This window comes from Peromyscus leucopus, chromosome 2, assembly GCF_004664715.2.
Source record: "Peromyscus leucopus breed LL Stock chromosome 2, UCI_PerLeu_2.1, whole genome shotgun sequence".
Lineage (NCBI taxonomy): Eukaryota > Metazoa > Chordata > Mammalia > Rodentia > Cricetidae > Peromyscus > Peromyscus leucopus.
The window spans coordinates 139385967-139413147 of NC_051064.1; the positions used below are offsets into that span (position 1 = coordinate 139385967).

A 27181-nucleotide genomic window follows, 5' to 3' on the forward strand; every position below is an offset into this window, starting at 1 on the left:
GCTACTCAGTAGGCAAGAAGATTATCTGAGCCAAGGAGTTGGAGGCTAGCCTGGGTAACATAGCAACATCTGGCACAAAAAATCAGAAACAGAACAAACATAAGGGAAAGATTTCAACATGTGCTTCATCTGCAGAGATCCTTGGGGATGATTAGCATTTGGAAAGCTGTTAGCGTGGGCTTGGGTGTTATGGGGATGCCATTTCTCTTAAGAACCTCTCAAGGCCTGTATGCTTAGGAGCTCTGACAGCAGTGCTGTCACTGGTGAGCAGTGATCAACTTACTGACCTATAAATAACTGGGCCCCTTCCTTTTGGGGCCTGCACAAATGACCTTGACTTGCAATCTTTTGGCTGTTTGCTTCGTTTTTCACTCAATTGTATCTCACCGCCTTTCCTTTTTGCCATGGCTGTTAGGAAGCTCCCCATCAAAGCTGGGCTCTAATTGCATGATTAACTGATCCTAGATGCCCATAGCTTGGTAGTTTACTGTTCCCTTTAGCTTTTGTTGTTGTTATTGTTTATAAAATAAATCCGTTCTGGGCTGGAAAGATCGTTCATCAGTTTTGCAGAGGGTCCAGGTTCTCAGGTTCCCAGCACCTACATTAGGTGGTTCCAGGGGACCCAACACCCTCTTCTGGTCTCCATGGACACTGTACACACATGGTGTATGTACAGACTAGCAGGCAAACCACACATACCCATAAAAAATAAAGATAAATCTGTTCCATAACATATTCCATTTTATGAATTCTGATTTTTTCTTAAAGGAAAAATGTCTCTCTTGTGCCCTCTGCAATGTCAGGAAGCAAGTCCTGCACCCCATCTCTGTACAAGAGAGAATACTGGAAGGGGTAAATGCTCATTAAAAATGTTTGGGGTGCTGGTGTGTGTGAGATGGGCTAGTGGGTGAAACTCTTGTTACCTAAGCCTCATGGCCTGAGTTCAGTCCCCAGAACCCACTGGAGGGAGAGAAGTGACCCCCAAAAGTTGTCCTCTGACTTCCACATAAATGCACCACCACGGCACGGGCATGCCCCTTTCATACCACCACCACCTTCACTAATAATAATAATATAATAAAATGATTTAATTTAAAAAGTATTTTCAGAGCCGGGCGGTGGTGGCGCACGCCTTTAATCCCAGCACTCGGGAGGCAGAGGCAGGCGGATCTTTGTGAGTTTGAGGCCAGCCTGGGCTACCAAGTGAGTTCCAGGAAAGGCACAAAGTTACACAGAGAAACCCTGTCTTGAAAAACCAAAAAAAAAAAAAAAAAAAAAAAAAGTATTTTCAGGCTTGGGGCACAACTTGGTGGGAGGTGCTTGCCGAGCATGTGTAGGATTTCGATTCTAACACCACAAGAAATATGCTGAATATATCAGATAATTTTGATAATTATGTCAGCTGTCCTCCCAAGGCGGGAATTCGGATGTTGTCATCTTTTCCATTTCTGCTCCCTGTGGTACTCACCTGGCAATGTCCCTGCAGGTGCTAACATGCTAGCTCTCAAGTCTATTTGGTCCCTGGACCCTAGCAAACGCCTTACGGGCATTTATGCAGTGACTGGAAGGCCGTTTTTGCTCCTCTGAAGGGAAATGTGATCTTGGAGCCGAGGTGATGTACTGTAGGTTGGTAGCACGGGTCCAGGTCACCTCCTCCACCCTCTCCTGCCTTAGGAGCTCAGCTCACTTTCCCCAAGTCAGAGAGGCTCATCCTTCACTGTGACTCAGTGAGGACAGCCATCCCCAGCTGGAAATGGTTCCCTGGGGACATCTGGCGGCAGCTGACATTGCCCAACTCTCATCCCTAACATGGCTGTAACCCACTGCTGTACACTTCAGCCTGTCTGTGATGTGCTCAGCACCACTCCAGAAGGAATTCAGCCTTAGGCAGATGAAAGGAAAGAAAGGCTGGGTTATTTTAACCAACCCGTCTCTCTCTCTCTCTCTCTCTCTCTCTCTCTCTCTCTCTCTCTCTCTCTCTCTCTCTCTCTCTCTCTCTCTCTCTCTCTCTGGTTTTCCGAGACAGAGTTTCTCTGTGTAGCTTTGGAGCCTGTCCTGAACTCACTCTGTAGCCCAGGCTGGCCTCGAACTCACAGAGATCCGCCTGGCTCTGCCTCCTAGTGCTGGAATTAAAGGTATGGGCCACCACCGCCCGGCCCTCAACCAACCCGTCTCTTTTAAGAGTGATGGGCATTTTAACACACTTCCAAGAAGGCCACACAAGGGCCTGGAGTATAAGGCAAGGACGACCAGTAGCCGAGGGCCCCCAACCTATATGCAGTGAGGACACTCCTAGATTTCAATGTTATGGCCACTCTTTTGTTCTTTCCCTTGCAGTGACCCAAGGATAAAGGAATTTTGATTATTAAACAAGTTAGCACAGCCTTCCTCATCTCAAAGGGTTTTGGATCTTACCCCCAAACAATGGTGAAGTTCTGGCTTACCACATAAGGACCTGCAACATCTGGCCTCAAGCCTCTCTTCTCAAGGACATGCTCTGTGTTCCATGACCTAGCCTCCAGCTCCCCACAGCTTAGCTTTTTATCTTTTTCCTCTACAGACTCTCTGCAGCTCCCATTGGTCGGCCACTTCACCGTCCATTCTGTTTACAGAACTCAAGTTCCTTCCCTGGTGAGAATAAATAGCTGTTCCCTTACTCCTGGCCTGGTGGCACTTTGCCATCAGGCCTAGGACAAAAGACATCTCTTGCCTGTTTCTGTCTCTGCCTCTGCCTCCTGCAAAGGATTAAACAGCCAGAGAGACGGGCTTGGCTGAATAACTTTGCATCTCCTCGTGTCTAGTCCAGAGCTTGAGTGCAGGAACTGGAATTGTTGGTTTTAGGATGTTTTGGACACCGAGGCAGGAGGTTCAGCTCTCCACTGTCACCCTCACTAGCCTGAGGAGTTCCCTTAGACTTTTAGGGATCTTAACTGAGGCCAAAAATCTCCTGGCACCAGTTTCCTTCTATGGAAGAAACTAAATATGACCAGTCTTTTGTGGATCATTCCAGAGACCCGAAAGCATGCCTTTCTAAGCCAGGAGCGGCATAGGCCTGTAATCCCTGCACTTGGAAGTTAGCAAAAAGATTAGGAGTTCAAGGTCATCTGTTGTTGATTGTTTTTTTCTTTTACTCTTTGATCTTTGTTGGGGGCAGAGGAGGGGGGCACCACCCAGCTGGCAAATAAATACACAGATGCTTTTTCTTACTTATGAATGCCCAGCCTTAGCTTAGCTTGTTTCTAGCCAGCTTTTCTAACTTAAATTATCCCAGCTACCTTTTGCCTCTGGGCTTTTTCCTTTTCTTCAGTAAATCTTACTTTCACTCTTAGTCTGTGGCTGGCTGTGTGGCTGCCCCCTAGCATCCTCCTTTCCTTATTCTTTTGCTCTTTCTTTTTTTGTCTCCCAGATTTCTCCTATTTATTCTCTCTGCCTGCCAGCCCTGCCTATTTCTCTCTCCTGCCTCACTATTGACCATTTGGCTCTTTATTAGACCATCAGGTGTTTTACACAGGCAAAGTAACACAGTTTTACAGAGTTAAACCAATGCAACATAAAAGAATGCAACATATCTTTGCATCATTAAACAAATATTCCACGGTATAAACAAATGTAAAACATCTTAAAATAATATTCTACAACAGTTATCCTTGGATACAGAGTGAGTTGAAGGCTAGGCTGTGCTGAGATCCTGCCTCAAAAAACAAAAAAAAAAAACCAAAAAACCTGAAAATAAAATATATATTCTTCTCTCTCCTTTTAAAAGTAAATAGGATTTCTGGTTGTAGAAGAGTGCATCTTTAACCCCATCACCCTGGAGGCAGAGGTAGAGAGATCTCTGAGTTTGAGGCCAGCCGGGTCTAGATGGTGAGTCCCAGGCTAGTCAGGGCTATACAGTGAAACCTGTCTCAACAACAACAACAAAACTACAAACAAAAATAGGATCGAAGCCGGGCGGTGGTGGCGCACGCCTTTAATCCCAGCACTCGGGAGGCAGAGGCAGGTGGATCTCTGTGAGTTCGAGGCCAGCCTGGGCTACCAAGTGAGTCCCAGGAAAGGCGCAAAGCTACACAGAGAAACCCTCTCTCAGGAAAAAAAAAAAAAAAAAGGATCAAAATCAAACACATTTGCAGTTGCTTTTCTATTTTCCAACCCATAGGTATCAGGAGTGAGGGGACAGAGACAGTGTGTGTGTGTGTGTGTGTGTGTGTGTGTGTACCTGCTGTAGCCTGTGAGTTGGTCAGAGGACAACTTTTGGCAGTCAGTTCTCTCCTCCTATAGCTTGGGTCCCAGGAACTGAATTCAGGCTTGACAGTGAGCACAAAGCTCTACTGGCTAGCTGTCTCACCATTTCCCACACTGGAATTATTTTCTGGCAAGGGGCTTCAATCAAATTCCTGGGTAAGGGGCTTCTTTTTCATGTCCCAACGTTTTCCCTGCCTCAACAAATATTTCAAATTATATTCAACCAACTGACTATTGACATTAATCATTTTCATTCTTTCGCTATTAAAAAAAACACTCCAAGGAATAATGTTGATTTGGGACAACAGATGTATCCTTCCATTTTGAAAAATTCAAAGTACAATATGTAGGATGCTGCTGGAAGAACACAGGCTTTGCAGGCAGATGTGCTGGTGAGGATTTGGGGGTTCCTGATTGTTTTAGGAAGCAGATGCCTGAGAGGAGTTGGAAGAGTCCTTGATGGGCCTCCTAGGTTTGAAGCCAGTTTTAGAGATCTGAGCTATTTCTTAACCTGAGCCTCAGTTTCCTCTCCTGAAACTGGCACTATGGTGGTGGTGTGCATCAAATGCTGGCCTGGAGGGGCTAGCATGGAGCTCAGTAGAAGAGTACTTAAGGCCCTGGGTTTGGTCCCTAAGGTCACCGTGGGGTGGAATGCAAACCTAGGAAACGTAATCACAGTACATGGCACGTAATAGCCATTCAATAAACGCAGTTGCAGTTATTATTAAGTAAACATGCCGTTTTATGTGGTGGTGGTAGATTAAGAGCTACTTTAGTGAGTCAACTGGCGCAGAGGTGAGGGCTTTGCGGCTGGGCTAATTGCTCTCCAGCTCTCCTTAGCACTATGGCTCCGACCATGTTCCCCATTCCCCCCCCCCCCCCCGGCCGCATCTTTAAAGAGGACGGAATGTAATCCAGGTTTCAAGGTTCACCCGATAGCTTAAATGAGTAACACTCCTTAGTACTTAACGCACACATTACCCCGCTCCCCATCTGATGACGGCGACATCAAATAAAGCAGCAAGGGCTGGAGAAATAGCTCTGTGGGTGAAGGCGCTGGCCGCTATGGCTAAGGACTTGAGTTCGATCCCAAGGACCCACAAGGTGCAAGGAGAGACCTGACTGTCACAGGGTATCCTGCTCGCCACATACGCAAGGTGGCACGCTCTCACCCACTCACAGGATAAATAAAATAAAATTTAAAAATAAGCCAGCAAGAAAGCCTCGAAACCCCGAGGGAGCGCTCCCACGCGGCCACAGCCGGCTCGTGGAACTGACACGGTCATAGAGTCGTTCGCGGCGGCTCCGTGAGGTCCTCCTGGGATCGGACCGGTTTCCCATGAGGCCGCCGCAGCATCGCAATCACCTCGGCAACATCGTCCTTCCGGTTCCCTTTGCTCGGTCCCCACTTCCGGTGTGGCTTTCGTCATCAACGGGCGCCGGGCCTACGCTTTCTGAGAAGGCTTTCCCGGCGGCGTAGGCGTTGCGGGTCGCTTCCAGGCGCCTGGCGCGGCTCGGCGTCGTCATGGAGAGCGGGTCGCGGCCCTCGCTGGGCCAGTTCATCCTGCTGGGTACCAGCTCGATGGTCACCGCCGTGCTGTACTCCATATACCGGCAGAAGGCCCAGGTCGCCCAGGAGCTCAAGGTCAGTGCGGGAGCCGGCCTGGCCTCACCGGCCGCTCGCGCCGAGCCGCGCCGAACCGGGGCTCCACAGGGCCTCAGAGGACGCGCGGCCCTGAGGGGACCCCGGCCACCCGCTGCAGCGAGGCTGCCCAGCCCCTCCGTTCTGAAGTCCCTGGAGTTACCCTGAACGTCACCGATTTGTCCTAAAATTATTTCTCGAAAAAACTGCTGTGAGAGAAACAGAGGTCGTTGTCCTCGTGCATAGTTCATTCTAGGACAGCGAGACATCTACACGTAATCGGACGGTGTGGTGGAGTGAGAAGTGTTGGAGTAAGGCAGAAGAAAGTGGAAGGATAGTTAAAAACGGAAAGTTTCGTTGTGTTTCTTTCGCTGAGGTAGAATACTCCGACAGAAAGCAACTTAGGGGAGAAAGGGTTGATTCGGCTTTCCATCCCAGGTGACCGCCCATCGTCGCGGGGAAGTCCAGGCAGGAACTTGAGACAGCTGTCAAATCACATCTGAGTCAAGAGCAAAGAGAAACAAAGGCATGCATGCTTAGTGCTCAGCTTGATTTCTCTTCTGTTACAGAGTCCAGAGCCCAAACCTAGGGATGGTGTCACCCACAACATAACAGGCAAGCTTTCTCACTTCAATTAGAGCAGTCAAGATCGTTTCTTAACAGATATGCCCACACACCCACAGGCCAACCCAATCCAGACAGCCCCTCATTGAGACACTCGGTTCCAAGTGAATCTAGATTGTGGCCAGCTGACAATTCAAATTAACCATCACAGGGGGAGTAGCCACTTTAAACAGGGTGATGTTTGGGGTGGAGATGGAGGACATGCAGGTGTGGCTCCAACCCGGAAAGCAGCAAATTTAGAGGTTCATTTATTTAACCAGTCAGAAAGCAAACCATTTCTTTTTATCACGTGACCAGCCTCTTTAAGCTCCTTTTACCTTGACTTCCTGTCTTACTTAGGGTTACCGTCACCGTGATGAAATAGTATGACCTAATGAACTTGGGGAGGAAAGGGTTTATTTGGCTTATGCTTCCAAATCACTGTTCACCATGGAAGGAAGTCAGGACAGGAACTCAAACAGGGCAGGAACCTGGAGGCAGGAGCTGATGCAGAGGCCATGGAGGGTGCTGCTTACTGGCTTGTTCCTCATTTACTGCTCAGCCTGCTTTCTAATAGAACCCAGGACTGCCAGCCCAGGGGTGACACCACTCACAATGGGCTGCACCCTCCTCCATCAGTCTCTAGTGAAGCTGGGTCTTATGGAGGAAGTTTCTGAATTGGGGTTCCCTCCTTCCAGATAGCTCTAGTTTGTGTTTGGTTGACATAAAACTAGCCAGGACACTTCCCCAGCATGAGTGAGTGAATCCTTGACCTGTGAACCCAAATAATAAACCTTTCTCCCATGTTGTTTGTCTCCCAGTATTTTATCCCAGCTAGAGGAATGCAACCAAGACAGCTTAGAAAAGATAAGTCTTTGGGTTCAAGTGTAGTGTAACAGCCAGGCAGGAGTAAGGACTTCTGTGTGTCCTTCCCTTTGACTATCAGATTATTGAAACAGTGGACTCCAAGAATTTGGAATTCCCCCCCAGGAAGCTCCTGCTGCTGGGAGAAGGAAAAGCCAAGGACCTGGGCTGGGTCAGTGGAGGAATTTGTCGAGATGACCTTGGTAGGAGGGACGGGCTGAGCCAGTGGTGCTGGGCAGGACCATACCTTAACCTGACAGCTCAGTTCTGCCATTTAAACCTTGCTTCCCACTGGAGAGATGGCTTAGTGGTTAGGAGTACTGGTTGCTCTTCTAGAACCTGAATTGATTGTTAGCACCCACACGGCAACTCACACATTATCTATAACTCCAGTCCCGGGGGATCTTTTGACTTCTGTGGGTACCAGGCATGTACGTGGCGCACAGACAAGCATGCAGTCAAAACCACTCATGTACATAAAAATTAATACATAAAGTAAAAATTTGAAAAACCCATACTTTCGTGTTAGGACCCAAAGAAAGATTTGGGGCAGAACCACTGGGTATCTTTGCCTTCCCCTTCCCAATGTGGCTACCGTGGATAAATGTCTTTTTCTGCTTTTTACTATTTAGCCTTTTTAGTAGACTGATTGAGGACAGGTGGTTGAGCCTGGCTAGTTATGGATGCCAAGGCACAGCTCTGACCCTAACTCCAGTAACACTGGGCTTTTCCCCTCCTTTCTCAGTTAACAGCATTGTTCTGTTGGAACTGTCAAGCTGATCTAGAGAGATGGACCGTTAAAGGTCAGGGGAGAATCTTGCTTTGTTTTATTCATATCTCAGTTCTTTTTTTTTTTTTTTTTTTGGGTTTTTCGAGACAGGGTTTCTCTTGTGTAGCTTTGCGCCTTTCCTGGAACTCACTTGGTAGCCCAGGCTGGCCTCGAACTCACGGAGATCCACCTGGCTCTGCCTCCCGAGTGCTGGGATTAAAGGCGTGCGCCACCACCGCCCGGCTCATATCTCAGTTCTTAACTCGGTGTTTGACAAGTGGTAGATGATCAGTACATGCTAGTGGTTTTGTTTTGGCTGAAATTTCACAGTTTATCAGCCAAAGGCTTGATTTGGCACTCGTATGAAAGGTGGACTCCCAAACCTATGACCTTTTTCACCAGGCTGATTTCAGTAAGGGCTCAGAAACAAAACCGTGGAGTTCCTACAGTGAAAGAAGTTTTGGACTCAAGCAATTTATGAGGAGGCAACTGGGTCTGCTATACAAATGGCATCCCAGTAGGAGTCCAGCTGCCCAGCTGTTCACCTAATTAAATTACTAAATTACTCCTGGAGTGGCTGGCTCAGAGTGTAACTGAGATTTCACTTTCTTGACTCCAAAACCAATTTGACTTCAAGTTGGCTGTATGTGAGACTCTTGGAATTGATGAACTCTCCAGGGCCCATCTTTGGATGACCTTAAAAAGCCTTGCCAGGACATGAGGATATAGCTCAGTTGGTAGAGTGCTTGCTCAGTCTACATGAAGTCCCAGAGTTGATCCCCAGCACTCCATAAGCCAGGTGTGGTGGATGCACCTGTAGTAAAGAACTCGGGAGGTTGGGCAGGAGGATCAGAAGGTCCCCGTGCTAAGGAGGCAGAGGCAGGTGAATCTTTGAGTTCCAGAGCAGCCTGGTCTACCTAGTGAGTTTGAGGGAGCTAGGGCTACAGTGAGACCTTGTCTCAAAAAACAAAACAACCCCCCCAAACCAAATACAAATATACAAACAATGAACTCTAGAACAAAGGACAATGAAAACAAGTTAAAGGACATTCTCAGATGTCCCATATCCCAGCCTGGGATACATGAAAGCTAGTTAACTCCTAAAAGGTTGAAATAATCCTTCCTGGGAAGCCGCGGGACTCCTGAGTTTAGATTTTCATTTTGTGGTTAGGTTACAGAATGCATAGAGCTGAGTTTGTATCTTACTCCGGTATTTTTCTTGGTCATGGGAATGCTTGAGTATTGCAAGGCTCCACTCGTCAGCCATGCATTGGGTTTTCCCATACCTCAAGGTTCACTTATCCCACCCAAAAAATCCTGTGAGATTGTGGTCCGGTCCCCCCCCCTTCCAGTTTCGGAAACAGAATCCTAAGTGAAGTTGTTCAAAATTACCAAGGATCCAGCTTAATCCAGTCCCATCTTTGCTGAAGTTCATCTACAGTATGCCAAGTGGCTAGGCCTTTTATATTTTCATGTAAAAGTGTTCATGTTAAAGGAGTGTTTTGTTCAACTGGAAGCCAATGGTGACACCTCCAACCTCGGTACAGATGAGCCCAGAGCACCCGCTCGTTTATGGTCAGGTTTCAGGGCCAGACTTCGGAAGTGGATCGTCTAGATACTCCCTCCTGTCCAGTCTCCTCATCCCCCACCCCCACCCCCCACCCGCTTAAGTTTGATTGAGCATGTCAGTATTCAGTGGCCAACTTAATATCTATCTATTTTTGCATTTAGGGAGCTAAGAAGATCCATTTGGGTGAAGATTTAAAGGGAATTCTTTCAGAAGCGCCGGGCAAGTGTGTGCCTTACGCTGTCATTGAAGGTGAGTTTGCTTTTTAGTGTGAGTGGCAGCAACTGCCTCTTTGCAGTAGTAGGTAAAGGCCATCTTGGCTGACATACACCCCTCCTTCACATTTATTTATGTACTTATGTATTTTATCTTGTTCGTATGGGAGGGGAGAGGAGGGGGGCACTCTGCCCTTGTGGAGGTCAGAGGACAACTTGGGGGAGTTGGCTCTCTTTCCACCTTCATGTAGGTCCCAGGGTTCAGGTTGTCAGACTTAGTGGCACCTCACCTGCTGAGCCCACTTGCTGGCCCTCCTAAGAGCTTTTGAGTGGAGCTGGGGCCTGTTGTCTTGGGCAAGGTGACCAAACCATTGTGGGTCTCTGATTACTACAGAGAGACTTGGTGTGGTATAAGATAGTTAAGACCTGGATGATTTGACTCAAATGAGCCGCCTATTTAAGGTGATCTTCAGAGTGCTACCCAAACGTGCCTTACGGTGATGCAGATGCCATTGTGTTGATCAATTAGTGAAACTCAGCTCAAACACATGCTGAAACCTTAAACCGGGGCAGCACCGTCCTTCAGAAGGACCATGATTGCTCTCTCCACAGGAGCGGTGCGGTCCGTTAAAGAAACACTCAACAGCCAGTTTGTGGAAAACTGTAAGGGGGTGATCCAGCGGCTGACGCTTCAGGAGCACAAGATGGTGTGGAACCGAACAACCCATCTTTGGTGCGTGTTCTCTCGCTGCTCTCCACCGGCTGGAAGCTCACTCTGTCTTTGGAGGCTGGGCCTGGCCTTGCTGGGTCCTTAGCCTTTTGGGGACAGGCTGCAGAGCTGCCCCTCCACACCCCCAGAACTGCTGTGTGTAATGTACACTTCCCTTAGAACCTGCGAGGCAGCCAGTGACAGGCAGAGAAGGCCCTGGCACTTCCTGATTACAGAAGGGACCTGAATCCGTTGATTCTTAGCACACTGCAGCTGTAGAACCACTCACTTATACATTAGTCACCTGTGGATTTGGGTAAATAATTTTGTGCCATCACATGAAGTAAACCATTTTCCCATCTACCCCTGCAGATTTTTTTATGACAGCGACACAAGGAATAAACACTAAAGGTGACCTCTGTTGCCCACTGAAACCTGAGGATCTAAAGTGGACCCTCCTTGCTATGATCTCAGTGATTTAATACTCTAGAACAGTGGTTCCCAACCTCTGGGTCATTTGGGGATGTCAAAGGACCTTTTCATAGGGGTCACCTAAGACCATTGGAAAATACAGATTTTTTTTTTCAGAGCTGAGGACCAAACCCAGGGCCTTGCGCTTGCTAGGCCAGCACTCTACCACTGAGTTAAATCCCCAACCCCCTTTTTTTTTGTTTTTTTTGAGACAGGGTTTCTCACTAGTTTTGGTTCCTGTCCTGGATCTCGCTCTGTAGACCAGCTTGGCCTGGAACTCACAGAGATCCTCCTGGCTCTGCCTCCTGAGTGCTGGAATTAAAGGTGTTGCGCCACTACTGCCCGGCTTGGAAAACACAGATATTTACATTACAATTCATAACAGTATCAAAATTACAGTTATGAAGGAGCAACATAATTTTATGGTTGGGGGGTCATAATATGAGGAGCTTTATTTAAGGGTCGCAGCATTAGGAAGATTGAGAACCACTGCTCTAGAATGGACTGGTTTAGAGACCAGCCTCCAGTTACGATGGCGGAATCCATCCCGTGGGTTCTGGGGTGGTATCTGCATGTAGGTGGCCCCGTGTGTGGGAGTCGGGTACCTGTTCCTCTTTAGTTCATCTTCGGTCCTTGCATTCTTTTAGGAATGACTATTCCAAGATCATTCACCAGAGGACTAACACTGTGCCCTTTGACCTCGTGCCGCACGAGGACAGCGTGGCTGTGGCTGTGCGGGTGCTGAAGCCCCTCGACTCGGTGGATCTGGGCCTGGAGACTATCTACGAGAAGTTCCACCCCTCCGTGCAGTCGTTCACCGATGCCATCGGCCACTACATCAGTGGCGAGCGGCCCAAAGGCATCCAGGAGACAGAGGAGATGCTGAAGGTGGGGGCCACGCTGACCGGGGTTGGCGAACTGGTCCTGGACAACAACTCCGTCCGCCTGCAGCCCCCCAAGCAAGGCATGCAGTACTACTTGAGCAGTCAGGATTTTGACAGCCTGCTGCACAGGCAGGAGTCCAGTGTGCGGCTCTGGAAGGTTCTGGTCCTGGTGTTCGGCTTTGCCAGCTGCGCCACCCTCTTCTTCATCCTGCGGAGGCAGTACCTGCAGCGACAGGAGCGCCTGCGCCAGCAGCAGCTCCAGGAGGAGTTCCGTGAGCACGAGGCCCACCTGCTGAACCAGGCCTCGCCCGAGGACAGGGAGAGTCTGAAGAGCGCCTGCGTCGTGTGTCTGAGCAGCTTCAAGTCCTGCGTCTTCCTGGAGTGCGGGCACGTCTGTTCCTGCCGCCAGTGCTACCTCGCCTTGCCAGAGCCCAAGAGGTGCCCGATCTGTCGTCGGGAGATCACCAGGGTGATTCCCCTGTACAACAGCTAGGGGTCTTGCAGTCACCCTGCAAACGTCCCTCCCCTTGTCAGGGTTTATCTTGAGGCCTTCGGTGGGCTGGCTGTACCTTTAGACATGATGGAGGGGATACTGTCGAGCCCCACATCTCCGACAGCTGGGGTTGCTTTTCAACTGGACAGGTCCCTTTCCAGTTCTAGGCACCTGGTGGGGGCTGTTGGGAGGTCCCCCTCTCAGGAGCCAGATCGTGTGTGTGACTGAACAAGACCAGCTCATTGTCCAAGCACCAAGGCCGGGTCTCGACTTTTGCTCCCCGGGGTGCTGACTCCCTTAGCTTGGGAGGAAGGCCGCGCTCTGAGGGCCTTGCAGTGTGGCCTCTTGGGAGACTGCCCAGACTCCTCCTCTTGCTTCTGTCCATGGGAAGGAATTTCTTAAAACTTGTCAGGCAGGACAGGCCGCTTGTGTCTCTTTTACTTGTTTTCTGGGTAATGTGTGCACACGTGTGGAGAAGGCGACAGGAAGTGAGATCAGCATGCCTGCCTGGCCCACTTGTGGGGGACACAGGTCAGCAGGAGGACAGGAGACATGTCTGGGTGTTTCTAGGGGGTTGTTCATCCATCAAACTGTGTATTTCGTGCCTACAGAAGTAAATGACACCAGTTCTGTCCTAAAGGGCCTGGCCTGTGTTTCAATGCATTTTATTGGTTTCCTGTGGAAAGGCCTCACTGAAAGCGAGTGAAGGTCACTGCTGTCTTGGCCGCTGGCCTTTGTAGTTTCTCTGCTTGCTTTTGCCAAAGAAAGGTAGCTGTTGGGCACCCTCACAGCGGGCCTGTCACTGTCCTATCAACAGCCCCAGCAGCGCTCACCCCCACCCCCACCCCCTGACCTGTGAGTGCAAGAGAAATTGGAGACTGTCCTTCATCTGAGCGGTCAGGAGCCACTCACGAGCTCCTCTTCCGAATATTTACCTGTCCTCCCTTGTGGGGGAGAAGGGCTTCTTCCAGGCTCGGACACTGGTACGCGCGCTGTCCGAGTGAGCGGCACAAATTAAACAGACTACTGCGTCACATGTGTCTCTTGCTTTGTTCACTAGAGTTGAGTGGCTGAGAGGAGACTTCCCTGGGGTGGAGTTGAAGCTCCCCATGACAGGGTGAGATGGAGCTTGGAGACTTCTGTTTTCCTCTGGTTGTGAGGTGGCTCCCCAAGATGAACCAGTTCGTGGTTGTTGAGGTCCCCATGCTTGCCATGCCCACGGGGGACTCTAGTGAGCCCTAAATACTACCCTAGACAGCTGGCCTGGGGTGCCACCTGACCTTGCTGACATAGTTGTCTTGTTTGGAACACTGGAGCAGCTGAGGTAGAGGGGGGCACTGGTGGACAGCAAGGGGATGTTCATATTCGGTGCTGTGTATACAGTGTTGTACCAGCTGCTACTCCAGTAAGCAGGGCATGGTGACAAGCCAGTCTTGGTGAGTTCGAGGCCAGCCCAGTCTACATAAGGAGACCCCATCTCAAAACAGCTGGGGCTGGAGAGCTGGCTCAGTGCTTAAGAGGTGTCACTTGTTCTTGCAGAGGACCTGGGTTCAAGTCTCAGAATCTACATGGTGGTCACAACCATCCAGCTCCAGCTCCAGGGGATCCGTTGTCCTCTTCTGGCCTATGTGGGCATCAGACATGCACATGGTGTGTAGACATGCATGCAGGCAAAACACCCACACACAAGACTCAAACAGCTGGAAAAGTTTAAAACATCCCAGAAAACAACCCTGCGATCACAAAGGGAGTGAGCCTCACCGCCGCCCTTAGGCTGTGCCAATGATTGTACAAGCCAGGGGGAGTGAGTTCACGAGGGCTGAAAGCTCACTAGCACGTGTGGCCACCGCCTGAGCTGGAAGCCAACAAAAAGCTGAAAGAACAAAAGAGAGTCTTGTCCAGGAAACTCCAAGTAGTTCCTGTGGGGCCCACAGAGTCCCTGTGTCAGCAAGAGCAGTTGGTAGAGGAGGACTTGACCATGCTGAGGGACAGACAGTGAAGTGTGAAGACCGTTGGCCGGGCAGGGTGAGGGGACCACTGGGAGAGGCCTCCTTCCCTCGCCTCTTCCTCTATGGCGGCTGTAAGGGCCCATTGAGGCCTAGAGCCCTGCCTTCGCCAGAGTTAAGAACAAATCTGACCAGAGGGATTAGGAGGCAGGCAGGTGGCCCGTCTGTCCCCCAGTGGAATCCTGCAGGTGGCTCCCACTGTGGGAGACTTGGGAGCAGAAGTCTCCCAGCTGCAGGAAGTGGGTGTGTCCTCTGGTGCTAGGTTCTGGGTTTCAGGTCCCTGGTTGGTCCTAGCATAGCTGACCCTGGGTTGACTTTTGCTATCACCCCTGTCGTCTGTGACAGCTCCTTCCTTCCACTTTACAAGCCTCATTGGGGGGGGGGGTCTAAACCGATATGTAGGGCCAAGGTTGTGTTGAGGGGTGCTAAGGGAGATGGAGGCAGGAAGGGGAGCTGTCAGTGGGACCGGTGTGTCCCAAATTTGCCTATCGTTCCTCTCCCTGCCCCTTTAATCCCTGGCACACAGGGTTAGATGGGAGTCATCTTGAATAACTGCTGCTGGCTTGGAATACCCATGCAGGCATTTATTACGTGCTAATGCTTTTAGTCCCCCATGGTTGGTATTGGCACCCCCAATTCATTTCCAGTACTTGAACCAGCGTGGCAAGTCAGGCTGCCTCGGCCTAATTTGTACAGACTGCAGCCTTTGCTGGGATCTCTTGAGGCCTGGAACCCCAGTAAGAGAAGTTATCCAGAAGACAGCCTTGTCCTTCTGTGTCCATGGTCCTGGGTTCCAGGACCCCCATGGAGAACCTAGTGTACAGATACTCAGCCCTTATGTAAAATGGCCTAGAATGCCTAAGTTCCACATGCATCCTCTTGTGCACATGGAGTCATTTCTAGATTATCCTAATATAAGGAAGTTCCAGGTAACTGGGTGAAAAGTTATGCTGTGCTGTTCGGGGAATAAGAAAACAAATGTGGCCAGGCGGTGGTGGCACACCTGTGCCTTTAATCCCGGCACTTGGGAGTCAGAGGCAGGCAGATCTCTGAGTTTGAGGCCAGCCTGGTCTACAGAGCAAGATCCAGGACAGGCACCAAATCTACACTGAGAAACCCTGTCTTGAAAAACCAAAAAAGAAAAAGAAAAAAGAAAACAAATATATACATGCTCAGCTTCTTTCATAAATACTTTTGATTTGGTTGGTTAAATCCACAGGCGCAAAGCCCGCAGTGACAGCCCACTCTGTTACCATCAACAGCATTTTTACCAGTGGGTCAGCACATCATCCACCGGTCAAACCCCTCCCCAGCAGACCCTGGTGGCGGATGGGCTGGGAGGCGTTCTTCAGAATCCCAATTCATTCAGAATTCTAGTGGAACATTTAAAAAGCAAACAGGAATGCAAAAAAGTAGGCCAACCTCATGCCCTTCACAGGCCTGCTCCCAAGTCCTAGAAAGGCCAGCTGGGCCGTGGCTCTGATGCTGGGGAACCCTGCAGAGCAGGAGGGCATGTTGAATTGGATGTCACTGAGGGGCATTTGTTCATCCATCAAACACTGTGTATTTCATGCCTACGGAAGTAAAATGACACCCAGTTCTGTCCTAAAGGGCCTAGAATGTGTTTCAGTGCATTCTATTGTTTGTCAAGGAGTGAGTCCTACTTGACAGGGACAGGGGACAGTTCTTTGGCTCATTGGATATCTCAGAAGGACAGTTTCTTAGTCTATTTTCTGTTCCTATTGCAGAAAATTTGAGGCTGGGTAATTTATGAAGAACAGAGGTGGATTTCTAGCAATTCTGGAGGCTGGGGAATCCAGGAGCATGGCACTCACCTCTGCTGAAGGTCTTCATCCTGTGTCATAACAGCAGAGGGCATCACATGGTGAGGGAGGGAGAGGAGAGAGAGGGAGGGAGCAAATTGTTTAATTGCTTTTTGGTCCCACCTCTTCATCCTGTGGCAGTGGCACTAAAATGGCAGTGTGGGTTTGGAAGGATGTTTATAGAGATGGCTCAGAGGTTAAGAGCACTGGCTGTTCTTCCAGAGGACCCAGGTTTGATTCCAGCAACCACATGGTGGTCCTCAACCATCTCTAACTCCAGTTGTGCAGATGATGTCCTCTTCTGGCCTCTGAGGGCATCAGGCATGCAGGTGGTACATATAAAAAACATCCCCACACATAAAAATGATTATTAACACCCCCCCCCACACACACACACACTACTGTAGTCTGAGGTTTTTCCGGCTGGAGCGCATCAGAGGATCATTAGAAGCGAACCAGCATGTCTTGGGAAGATGAGTCTGGAATGATCCACTAAGTCACCTGCATTCCTCCTCTTTTAAGCTCTTTTCAAGTTCCCTGCCATCTACAGGTTCAAGGCTCACCTCTTCCCAGGCATCTTGGAAGCCACCTCTCCAAGTTCATCTCCCTGACTGGAAACCCAAGCCAGTTTCCTTAGCCACAGCAGGGTGTCCTCTGCCCTCACTAGCTCGCTGACTCAGCCCTGGAGTCCTTGTCCTCTCACTGCTGTCTGTTTGCCCTGACGACTGCTTGTGTGTCTCCTGTCACTCGGTCATTCTCCTGAGTCCTGCTCTTCTAAGATCCCAAGATACACTCTCCTCTATCACTTCCCCCAGCCTCACTGCCCAGCTTCCTTCAGCAGAGCGGTTTTAGGCTGTCAGTATGGGGTACCCTAACACACTGTGTGATGTTCTTCCTTCCTCACCTGGAAGTAGATTGTGTTGCCGTTCTGTTTTCTCACACAGCTATGTAGCACAGGTGTTTCTTGAACTCTTGACCTTCTTGCCTGAGCCAAGTTATGGGAATATGGCATGTATGCCTGTATCATATTCTTACTTTAAATAAAAGGAGACCAAGGCCCCGAGGGGTGGAAGGTCTCACCAAATACACGGGAGGAATAGGACTGAACTGAGGCCCAGTACTTCAGGGCCTAAGCTCTTAGCTGTGGATGCAGTTGGTTACTTTTCTCGTTGCTATAACCAAAGGCCGAACAGAAAACAACTTGAAGGAAGGAAGAGTTATTTTGGATCACAGTTTTCGGGGAAACAGCCCATCATGGTGGAGCAGGCAAGGCGGCTGGTTCACAAGTCAGAAGCAGAGGAAAGTCAAAGCTGGTGCTTAGCTTCCTTCTCCATAGGATGCTGCCTCCCAGTCCAGGGTGGGTCTTCCCTCCTGAGTTAGAACTCTCTGGAAATGCCCTCACAGACACACTCAGGATGTGTTTCCTGGGTGATTGTGTATCCGGAGAAATGATTAGCCATCACAAGTCCACTCCTTGTCACCTTGACATTGAACACACCACTTTATACAAACATTCTACCCCTCGTGGCCATATCAATACAACATGTGTTGAGTTCATCTCTAAAAGTCCCCAAGTCTTAATAAAACCAACATTGTCCAAAACTCTAGGCTTAATGTCTCTCCCAAGACCCATGACCAACTCTTCCACTGTGGGCCCTATGAAATAACCAAATTCCATCCTTCTGATAGACAATGACAGAGAGCAAATATGGGAAGGAACAGAGAGGCACAGCAAGGAAAGAGTTTGTCAAAGCAAGACCAGAACCCTGCAGGGCAGACACCAAACCCTGGAGCCCATGTCCAGCATCTGGGACTTATGGCGTCATCTAGGCTCCAGAAGACCTGAGTGGCTGTGTTTCTCCAGCTCTGCCACCGGCAGCACACAGCCTCTGTCCCATGATCCTGGTGTCTCTAACATCCCGAGGTCTCCACTGCCTCTTAGGCTTGACCTTGGTGGTTTCACACAGTGGCTTCTCAGAGCCTCCCAGGGAACCTGAACCTGCCACACACACTGGCTACATTAACTCACTCTCTGGAACTTCACTGCAAGCCTCTCTGGCCCTATAACGCTTGCTTTTTTGCATATCTATACAGCATCACATTGGCAACCTGATAAGTTTTGCTGCATGCTGGAGACACACTTTGGTCCTCTTGTACTCCAGCTGCAGTGGCGTCTGTGTGCTTTGCGGCCGACCCAGGAAAAACACCTCCAAAGACAGTTGTTTGGGCAAGAAACCCCTTCAATTGCATTCCTGTCCAATCTCTCTTCAAATGCACTCACATGTTCACAGTTGGAGCCTTTGCTCACAGGGCGCTTTTCCCCTGGTCCCAGGGCAGAGTGTGAGGATTCTCTTCCATGGTACTAGTCTCCTTAATGATTATATCTGCTGCCTCTGCAAGCTCGCCCAGCTGCACATTCGCCATGTGTTTCTGTCCTCTCACTGTGGATCTGACTGACAGGAGGGAGCAGTAACTGTGGAACAGATGGAAAACAATTGAAATCTCCTCCACAAAACAAGTTAGCCTGTTACCTTTCATTTTATCATTACTCGGGTTCTCAGGATGTGGTCAGAAGGACCCAGAATGTAACACGGATGGCCCCTGCCCCAGTTCCCAAGAGAGTTCTTGTTCACCTCAGAAACTTCATGAGATGAATCTTTTTTTTTTTTTTTTTGGTTTTTCGAGACAGGGTTTCTCTGTGTAGCTTTGCGCCTTTCCTGGAGCTCACTTGGTAGCCCAGGCTGGCCTTGAACTCACAGAGATCCGCCTGGCTCTGCCTCCCGAGTGCTGGGATTAAAGGCGTGCGCCACCAACGCCCGGCCCATGAGATGAATCTTTGCTGTCTTTTTTCTCTCTCCTCATTCTGGTGGTTCAGATCTCCCCCACCATGGCCCCTTAAGTTCTTTTCACGGTATTCTAGGGTGTTTTTAGCCTGTAGATCCAGGCCACATGTCCAGGCTCATCGCAGCAATGGCCTCACTCCTGGTGTCTGTTCAAGTCTGTCATGGCAGGGCAGGCGTGGTGGAGAGCATCTTGCTCACATCTGGGCGGATCTTGCTCACATCTGGGCGGATTACAAAGCAGAGGAACGTGAAAACTCAGCTTGCTTCCCCCTTTCCCTTTGTATTCAGTCCAAGAGCCAGTCCATCCAAGAGTCCAGTCCATGGGATAGTGATACCAATATTCGGGTGGGTCACAGACACACTCAGGCGGAACCTAAGCCAGTGATTCTCAACATGTGGGTCGTGACCCCTTTGGGGTTGAATAACCATTTCACAGGGATCCCTCAAGACCATGGGAAAACACAGAGTGAGAAGGGAGGCCCTCTTTTAGGGCCTGTGCACCAAGAGGGGGAATTGTATAGGAGGGGCATTATGTGTAAGGATGTATGGCAAGCCCAGGATTGAGGGTTCCGCACAAGAAAGCCAGGGCGCTATGGCAATTGGCCCAAACGGCGAGCATAAGGATCGGAAGACTGGTTTTCTCTGGTCCTGCTTCATTGCTGGTAATTTTTTTTCTTTCCCCCTTTTGAGATGGGGTCTTACTATACAGCTCAGAATGGCCTTGAACTCAAGCCCTTCCTGCCTCAGCCTCCAGAATGGTGATTACAACCATGCCTGGCTGCTGTGTGATCGTGACCCAGTGGCAGAACCTCTCTGGGCCCCAGTTCTAAGTCTAAAAGGAGTAATTTAGTTTAGAATTCTCCAAAGCTCCATCTAGCTCAGACATTTTTGCATGTCCACAAGATGGAGAATGGGAAGAGGTGTTTGGGGGCCCTCCTGTGAGCTGGGCATCTGGGAGCTGAGTGGCCTGGCTGTGCCACAGGCGCAGGATGGCGTTTGTGGAAAGCCGAGGAGCTCAGCATACTTCCTCTCTAATTAGATAGCGTTAACTTACAATTTTGAATGAGATAAGTTTCCATGCCTGATGTCCCGAATTGCTCCCTGGAGCGCTCATTAGTCACTTCCCTGCAGCTGCGTTATTGTTTCCCAGATGCCAGCCGAGGGACTTGGCATTTCCCTTCCCTGGTTGGGGTGGGCAAGGCTGAGCTGGTAACCTAGGCGGGCATCACAAGGAGGGCCTTTGTGGCTTTTACTCTTCCTCTTCAATGCCTTCTGGGGTCACCAGGCGTGGGGGCCACAAAAGAGCTCAACCCATGTTTACGAGGATCTTAGTGTGCCCGGGTTCTGAGTGCCTGCGGGGGTACAAATGAGAAGATTCTCCTGCTCCTCATGGCCTTCCCTCCTTAGCCAGGTGCCCCTTAGGAGGGCGCTTCAAGCAAGCAGCTTGTAATGGATTATTCACTGTCTTCCTCTGTACCACCCTTTTCCAGGACTCAAGTGAGTCCTCCCACATGGCAGCATCTGATATGACCACCAGGTGGTGCTGTGCCCCCATAGTTGAGGACTTCCGGGGAACTTGGAAGAGAAACAGGTTGTGACCAGAGGCCTGAACAATTTTCTCAACCCTGAGGCCTGGGAGGAAAAGGCTTCGGAAGTCTGAGAGGAGAATCTAGAAGGAGCCCTGGGCTGTCAACCCCAGGACCACCTTGGCCCAGCCTGCTAAAGATGAAACAGAAATTCTGTATTTTCCACGGTCTTCGCCCAGCTCACCAGGACAGTGGCTGCAAATGTGAGAATTTGTAGACACTCAGAAAAGTCCGGGGGGAAGGGGACCTCACATGTCTCCCTCTATAGTTTCCCAGGCACTCAAGTCTTTAAATACACTAGCCATCATTCCCTTACTCAACAACTAGATATGCATAATGCATCAAACGGTCTTAAAATATGCGCATGACTTCACGCTGAGGAAGGATGCTTGGGGGAAAAAAACCCTTATGACACAGATTTCAGCTTTTGATTTTTCTCTGGGAGAAATTCTGCTTCTCCCCAGCCTGGCTCTTTGCCCGCTCTCGTCCCCTCTGTCCTGTTCTTACCTTTTTTCTTTTTCTTCTCGTTCTTTTTCTTTTCTTTTTGGTGCTTCCTGCCTCTTTTGCTAGAAGCTGCCCTTTCTCCTCCACTTCCTCTATGTCTGTCCCTTGTCACTGAGACACTTCTCATTGGCACTGTCCGCCTTCCTCCTCTGTGCTCGGACTCGGCGTCCTCTGAGACTTACCTCTCTGAGGTAAGTCTTCCTCAAGGCCAGTGTCTCTCACCTGGGCAGATCTGCTTCCAACCCCACCCCCACCCCCGGATCAAGTAGCTCTCTGCACCCCACCATACCTGCCCAGGGGCTGCCAGGTAGGCCCTTCCTAATTGTGCATGGGCTACCCTTCAGCTACCAGCTCTTCCTGGTACACGGGAATTTCTACCCATCTCTGCAGACCGCAGGGGCTGCACGGAACTGTCCTCTGCCCTTGCTTTAAGGTACAGATGGAGTCCGTACCTTGACAGAGCCTCAGTCTCTCTCATTTTGTGGCTGAGAGGAATTCTGGCTCAAGGAGAGCTGTGAAGTCTCCAGGTTACACAGGAAGGAGGGGGGGGGAGGGGGAGCTCGGGCTGGGCGTTGCTGGTTTGCCCCCACTAACTCCAGCTTCACTGGTTTCCTAAGCAGAACTTCTGAGACTGGAGGCCTGGTCTCGGTGCCTCTGAGTGGCAGCTGTCTTCCTTATCTGGGACTCGCTGTCTCTCCCTGTGATGAAAAGGACTCCTTTCTCTCCTGGGAGTCCTATGGGATGCATCCAGAGTATTGCTCATTGGCCTTCTGGTTGGGAGTCTGGGCTCAGCAGCTAATGGGCACATCTTCCTTGTCAGGCTTGAGCTCTCTTGGGTCTGACCCCAGATCCAGGGACCTTCTTACCTGGTTCTGCTGCTCTGGGCTGGAAGTGCAAAGCACCGCCTTGCTGTCCTGAGGGCACACTGACTAGAGACACCACAGTGCTGTTTCTAGGCTGGCCCAGCCTTCTCTCCATCATCAGAAGGACCTCCAGGTCCCTAGAAACTTGGCACGCAAGGTTCTGCATCTTGGGAAGAGAGTTATCTCTTTCATTGGTTCCTTTGGCCTGGAGCAGGTTTCCATGGCTAAGGTGAGGTGCAGATGAATGAGCCTGTCTGTGCTTTCCTAACTCCTGGCATCCTCAGGGAGGCACTGCCACCCAGCAATGGGAGAGCTTGGCCTCCAGCCTGCAGCCACTCTCAGGGTGGCTTTGGGCTGTCACTTCACTTTTCTGGCCTGGGTGCCCTCATCTGTAAGACTGAGTAACAATCTGGTAACAATCCCAGCCATTTCCCAAGGTCCCGGGGGTGGAGGTACATGTAGGGTAGACAGCAGGACACGGGTATAGCAGATAGCAGTCGCTGGATGGGGAGGAGCTTGGGGTCAGAGCTCTGGGGTCTCTGAGCTGGAATGGGGTCACCTTCTCTATTGTCCCCCCCCCCCCCGCCACCTTAGCAGCTATGGTTTGACTCCATTCCTGTTGAAATCAAGGCTTGAAAAAATGCGTACAGGTGTTTTTTTATGTTTGTGAACCAAGTGTTTGCCTGGTGGCTGAACAGGGCACTGAATTTCCTGGAACTGAAATTACAGAGGGTTGTGAGCCGCCACGTGGGTGCTGGGAACCTAACCATCAGAGGATATGCAATGGCCACATTCTTCCCTACTCTTGTCTGTGCCTCAGTTTCCCAATCTGAAGAGCTGGGAGGGGATGGAGACAGAGGGAGTCTCTATACTGACTCTTTCTTCCTGTGTCTCACCAGTTCTGGGTGTTCAGGGTACAGCAGGGACTTTAGATACAAACTTCTCACAGTAGAAAGTGCTGGAAGGACCCATGGGAAATGCCTAAACCTAGTGAAGAAATTTCAGGTGAAATCTAAGAAGCTGAGATGAGGCTCTGGAGTCCCTGTCTTTGCTTCAAGCCATTACTGTCTACTTGGACTTTGGGGCCCCCACCCCCACCCCCTTTTAGTACCGGGGATTGAACCGAGGGCCTCACAGAGTCCCAGCCCTCTACTTCACATCTGGGAGAACGGAAAGGAAGATGAGTTCTTCTCTTCCCCAGGTTTCCCAGTTTATGGTATAGTCAGAGGACTAGAGTGAGAAGTACTTTATTAAAAGCCACAAAGAACTGGGAATGCTAACCCACAACCCCAGCACTGAGGCAGCTGAGGCAGGAGGACCGTGAGCTTCAGCCTGCCTGGGCTACATAGTAAGAGCCTGTCTAAACTGAAACTAAAAAGCTGCCAGGAATAGTGGAACATACTTTTAAAGCTTTATTTATTTATTATGTATACAGTGTTCTGTCTGCATGTACATACGTTTAATCCCAGCAACCAGGTGGCAGATCTCTGAGTTCCAGGACAGCCAGGGCTAGACAGTAAGACTCTGTCTAAAAAAACAAAAACAACAACAACAACAACAAAACTCAACAGACAAAACAAAATAACAGAACCTGGAAGAAAGCCACTGACTTCAGGCACCCATGGTGTGTGGCTGATCTCCTTTCACAGAGGAGACCGCTGACTGTAACTGGTTTTTAACCTCAGCTGACAGGGCAGCCACGCATTGTCCTCTGCTGTGACAGCATGCTGGGCAGAAACAACTCATGGAGAGGAATTATTTTAAGCTCCAGCTCCGGAGGGTTCAGTTCGTGGTCAGTGGGCTCTGTGCTCCCAGAGGGACAGGAGGTATGTGGTAGAGGATGTTCACATCATGGAAGCCAGAATCAGTGAGAGAGGGAACCTTCAAAAGCATGTCCCCAACAATCAACTTCCTTCAGTGGGGCTTTACCTCCTAAAGCTTCCAGAATCTTCTGAAATAGTGCTGCCAGCTGGGGAATCAAACATTGGACACAAGAACCGGTGTGAAAATTTATATTTAAACAATAACGATAGAAGAGGAAACTGAGGCACAGGGAGGTGAATAGAACTTGGGGTTAGAAAGTGACAGAGCAGAGATTGGAACTTGATGTCCCCAGACTATGTAATGATGACTTCCTTTCTGGGCACAGGGGAGGGTTGTCTTTATCTCTACCTTACTGCCCCTGACCCCCAGGGTCTGGTATCTTTGGCACAGCTGTGGGCCTCTGGAGTGGAGACAGGTGGAAATGGAGTCCCCCAGACATATGTTGACTCAGGCTGGAGGGAACAGACTGTGAGAAACAGAAGGTCAAGGACAGAGTGATGCAGACGGGAGGCATAGAGGCAGGTAATGGACCTACAGACTCCCAATTTCCCTTGCAGAACTTCCATGTGACCTTGGGGGGATCACTTAACCTCCACCTACCTGATCTGCAAAGTGGGCCAGACCATTCTCCCAGCTGATATTTTAAAGATAATAACCATGGAGATGTTTTTCAAGAGGACTGGAGCTAGCACGCAGGGCATCGTGCAGAGTTAGGCAAGTGTTCTACCACTGAGTTCTTGTGTTCATGTGCTCAGAAGCCATGTGTGTGTCACGAAAGGGGTGGGCACTGAGTTGGCAACAGAGAGTGCTACCACCTTCAACCTTTTTTGCCCAAGGCAAGGTAAACATAACTGCTGTCTCCTTTCCCTCACAGTCTGTGTGGAGATTCCTCCACTTAATTTGTAAATTGCTTTGTGTTGGGCTGTGGCAAGGAAGGAGGCCCTTCTGGCTCCATCCCTAGACTGTGACCTTGACCAAGTCACTCACCAAGTCACTGCCCCACTCTGTTAACTAACAGAAACGCAGTCTCTCCTCTTTCTACCTCAGGAGGCACTTATTTTGAGACTCGAGGTCAATAATGGATGTGAAAAATGCTTTGGGGCAAAACCAGAGAGCACTTTAGGCCTTTGTCTTCTCTCTCAGCTCTTGGCTTCAGAGCTAACCTCAGAGCAGACTCTCAGAAGAGCCTTAATGAATGGAGAGGCTTGTGGAGGGGAGCACCCATTGTCTGGGGACCTGCTGCTCCTGCCATTGACAAGCCATGGGACTCAGGCCTAGCCCAGGCCCTCTTGGCTTTGGTTTTCTATGTGCGAATTACAGGCTTGAGCTGGGTGATCTCTAGGGAGGCTTCCCAGCCCAGGTGCCTCTGAAGCGGGAATGGTTAAGCCATTCCTTATTGTCTATTGTGCATCCGCTAACAGCCCCGCCTCGGGAACCTGGCTTCGCTTTCTCCCTCTTCAACTGTCTTGAGGGGGCACACCAGCAGTTGGGCAGCCACACTTCCTGCGTTACAGGGGAGGCTAGTGGGTTCAGAGAGGATAGATCACTTGCCCCAAGTCTCACTGCTAGGGAACTGCAGGGTTGGGATTTAAGATCAGGCGGGAACCCAGAGGCCGGGCTTATTCCACTTGGCACCAGCCTTAGCTCCCATTTCTCTACCTTCTCCTCCTCACCCCCTGGGGTCTAGCCTCTGGAAACCAACCAGCCCTTTAAGAGATTTTTTTTTTTTGAGGAGGAGGGGATTAGATTGAGTTTTCTCAGGCAGTTCCTCTTCTAAACCTAAGAGCATCAATCAAACGGTCGTCCTTTTCCTTCAGCTCTGCTCACTGGAGTTCTCTATGTTAAGGGCGAACCTGAAGGAGAGTTCTTTTGATGCTGATGCGAACCTCCCCCTTTGCTGCCTGGAAGGGGAGGCGGGGGCTAGGTGAGCTAGGAGCTTGGTGACAAGGATTAGCTTCCTAGCCCTGCCTCCTCCAGCAGGCTGCCGACCTTGGGCTGGTTACCCCTCTCTGGGGTTAGGCTGGCTCTGCTGAGCAGGTCTAGTCTCCGCGGGGAGAGCAGGTGCTCCGGGCTCAGACGAGGATAATGAGCACTCCTCACGCACCTTGCCCCCTCGGAGTTACCATCTGGCTGGCAGATGCGCCTTCCAGGTCTCTCGGGCTGCCTGGATCTCCCTCTCAGGGTGCATGAGCACGCTTCTAGTTTTGAGGCCGCAGTCTCTCCCCAGGGCTTTATTAAGATTGTTGCTGTAAGGGAGGTCCCGGAGGAGGGTAGAGGCCCCGGACGTCCCCAGCGGAGTCAGAGGGCGCTAGGAGCCGGGCATCCCAGGCAAGCCCAGCGTAATGAGGCTCTCCCCTATCCTGTGGGAGGCGGGGCTGCCCCTCTTCACCCCTCCCTTTTGTCTCGGGGGAGCCAGGGCCCCACACAGAGGGGCAAGAAGTGAGGAAAAAGCCTTCCTGGCAAATCCGTGGGCACGGGGGCAAAGGGTGAGGTATTAGGGATGCCTGGCAGGGTCTAAGTGGGGCACAAGTGTAATGGGGGGGAAGGGAGAGGCGTACCCACGGGTCGCCCGGGTGCGCTTGGATCTTTGGCCTCTGCAACTGGCCTCCAAGGAGGTCAGCATCCGCGTCCTTCCCTGGCCTGTGCGTCCTCGGTCCCCTCCCCCTCCCACTGCCTTGGGTTCCCCTCGAGAGTCACAACCCGCCGAGCCGGCGCGCACAGGCTCCGGGACGGGTAAACACCGAGCGGGAGGGGCGAGAGCCGGGAGGGGCGGGGCGCACCGGGGCCCCTAGGCGCGGGCGGGACGGAGGGGACAGGGGGCGGGGGCAGGAAGCCAGCCGCGATCCGGCGCTGCCCCGTGACGTCGCTTGGCTTCCAGGGATCTCTCCCCCGAGGCCCACGGGTCCCCTCCTCCCGCCCTCCTCCGGCGCCTCGCTTCCAGCCTGGGCGGGCATTCTCGCTCGCAGCTCGCAGGCTGCTCCTCGGTCCCTGCCTCCCTTTCCCCCTTCTTTTCTCCTTCCCTCTGTTTCTCCCTCCTCAAGCTTCTCTGCTCTGCTTCTCCGATGCAGATCTAGTCTCCCTCCTTTGCTTTTCTCTCTCCTTCCTCACCCCCCTCCCGCCGCTCCCCCTGCCTCCCTCTGTCTTTCTGTTTTTCTCCCGGTCGCCCTCTCGGTTTCTTCCCTCCCTCCCTCCCTCCGGGTTTCCTCCCCCTGCCCTCCCTCCTCCTCGCTCCCCTCCCCCTCAGCCGCTTGCAGCTCCCCAGTCCCCGAGTCG

The 27181-nt window shown here is 50.8% G+C and overlaps 1 protein-coding gene across 1 annotated transcript; it reads left to right on the forward strand.

The window, feature by feature from the left end:
- Positions 1-5673: 5673 nt before the first annotated feature.
- Positions 5674-13493, forward strand: Mul1 (mitochondrial E3 ubiquitin protein ligase 1). Its single transcript, XM_028875314.2, has 4 exons — positions 5674-5887; positions 9852-9939; positions 10515-10635; positions 11730-13493. Exons 1-4 carry the CDS (start codon positions 5768-5770, stop codon positions 12457-12459), a joined length of 1059 nt encoding a protein of 352 aa, XP_028731147.1. The 5' UTR covers positions 5674-5767; the 3' UTR covers positions 12460-13493.
- The last annotated feature ends 13688 nt before the right edge of the window (positions 13494-27181 follow it).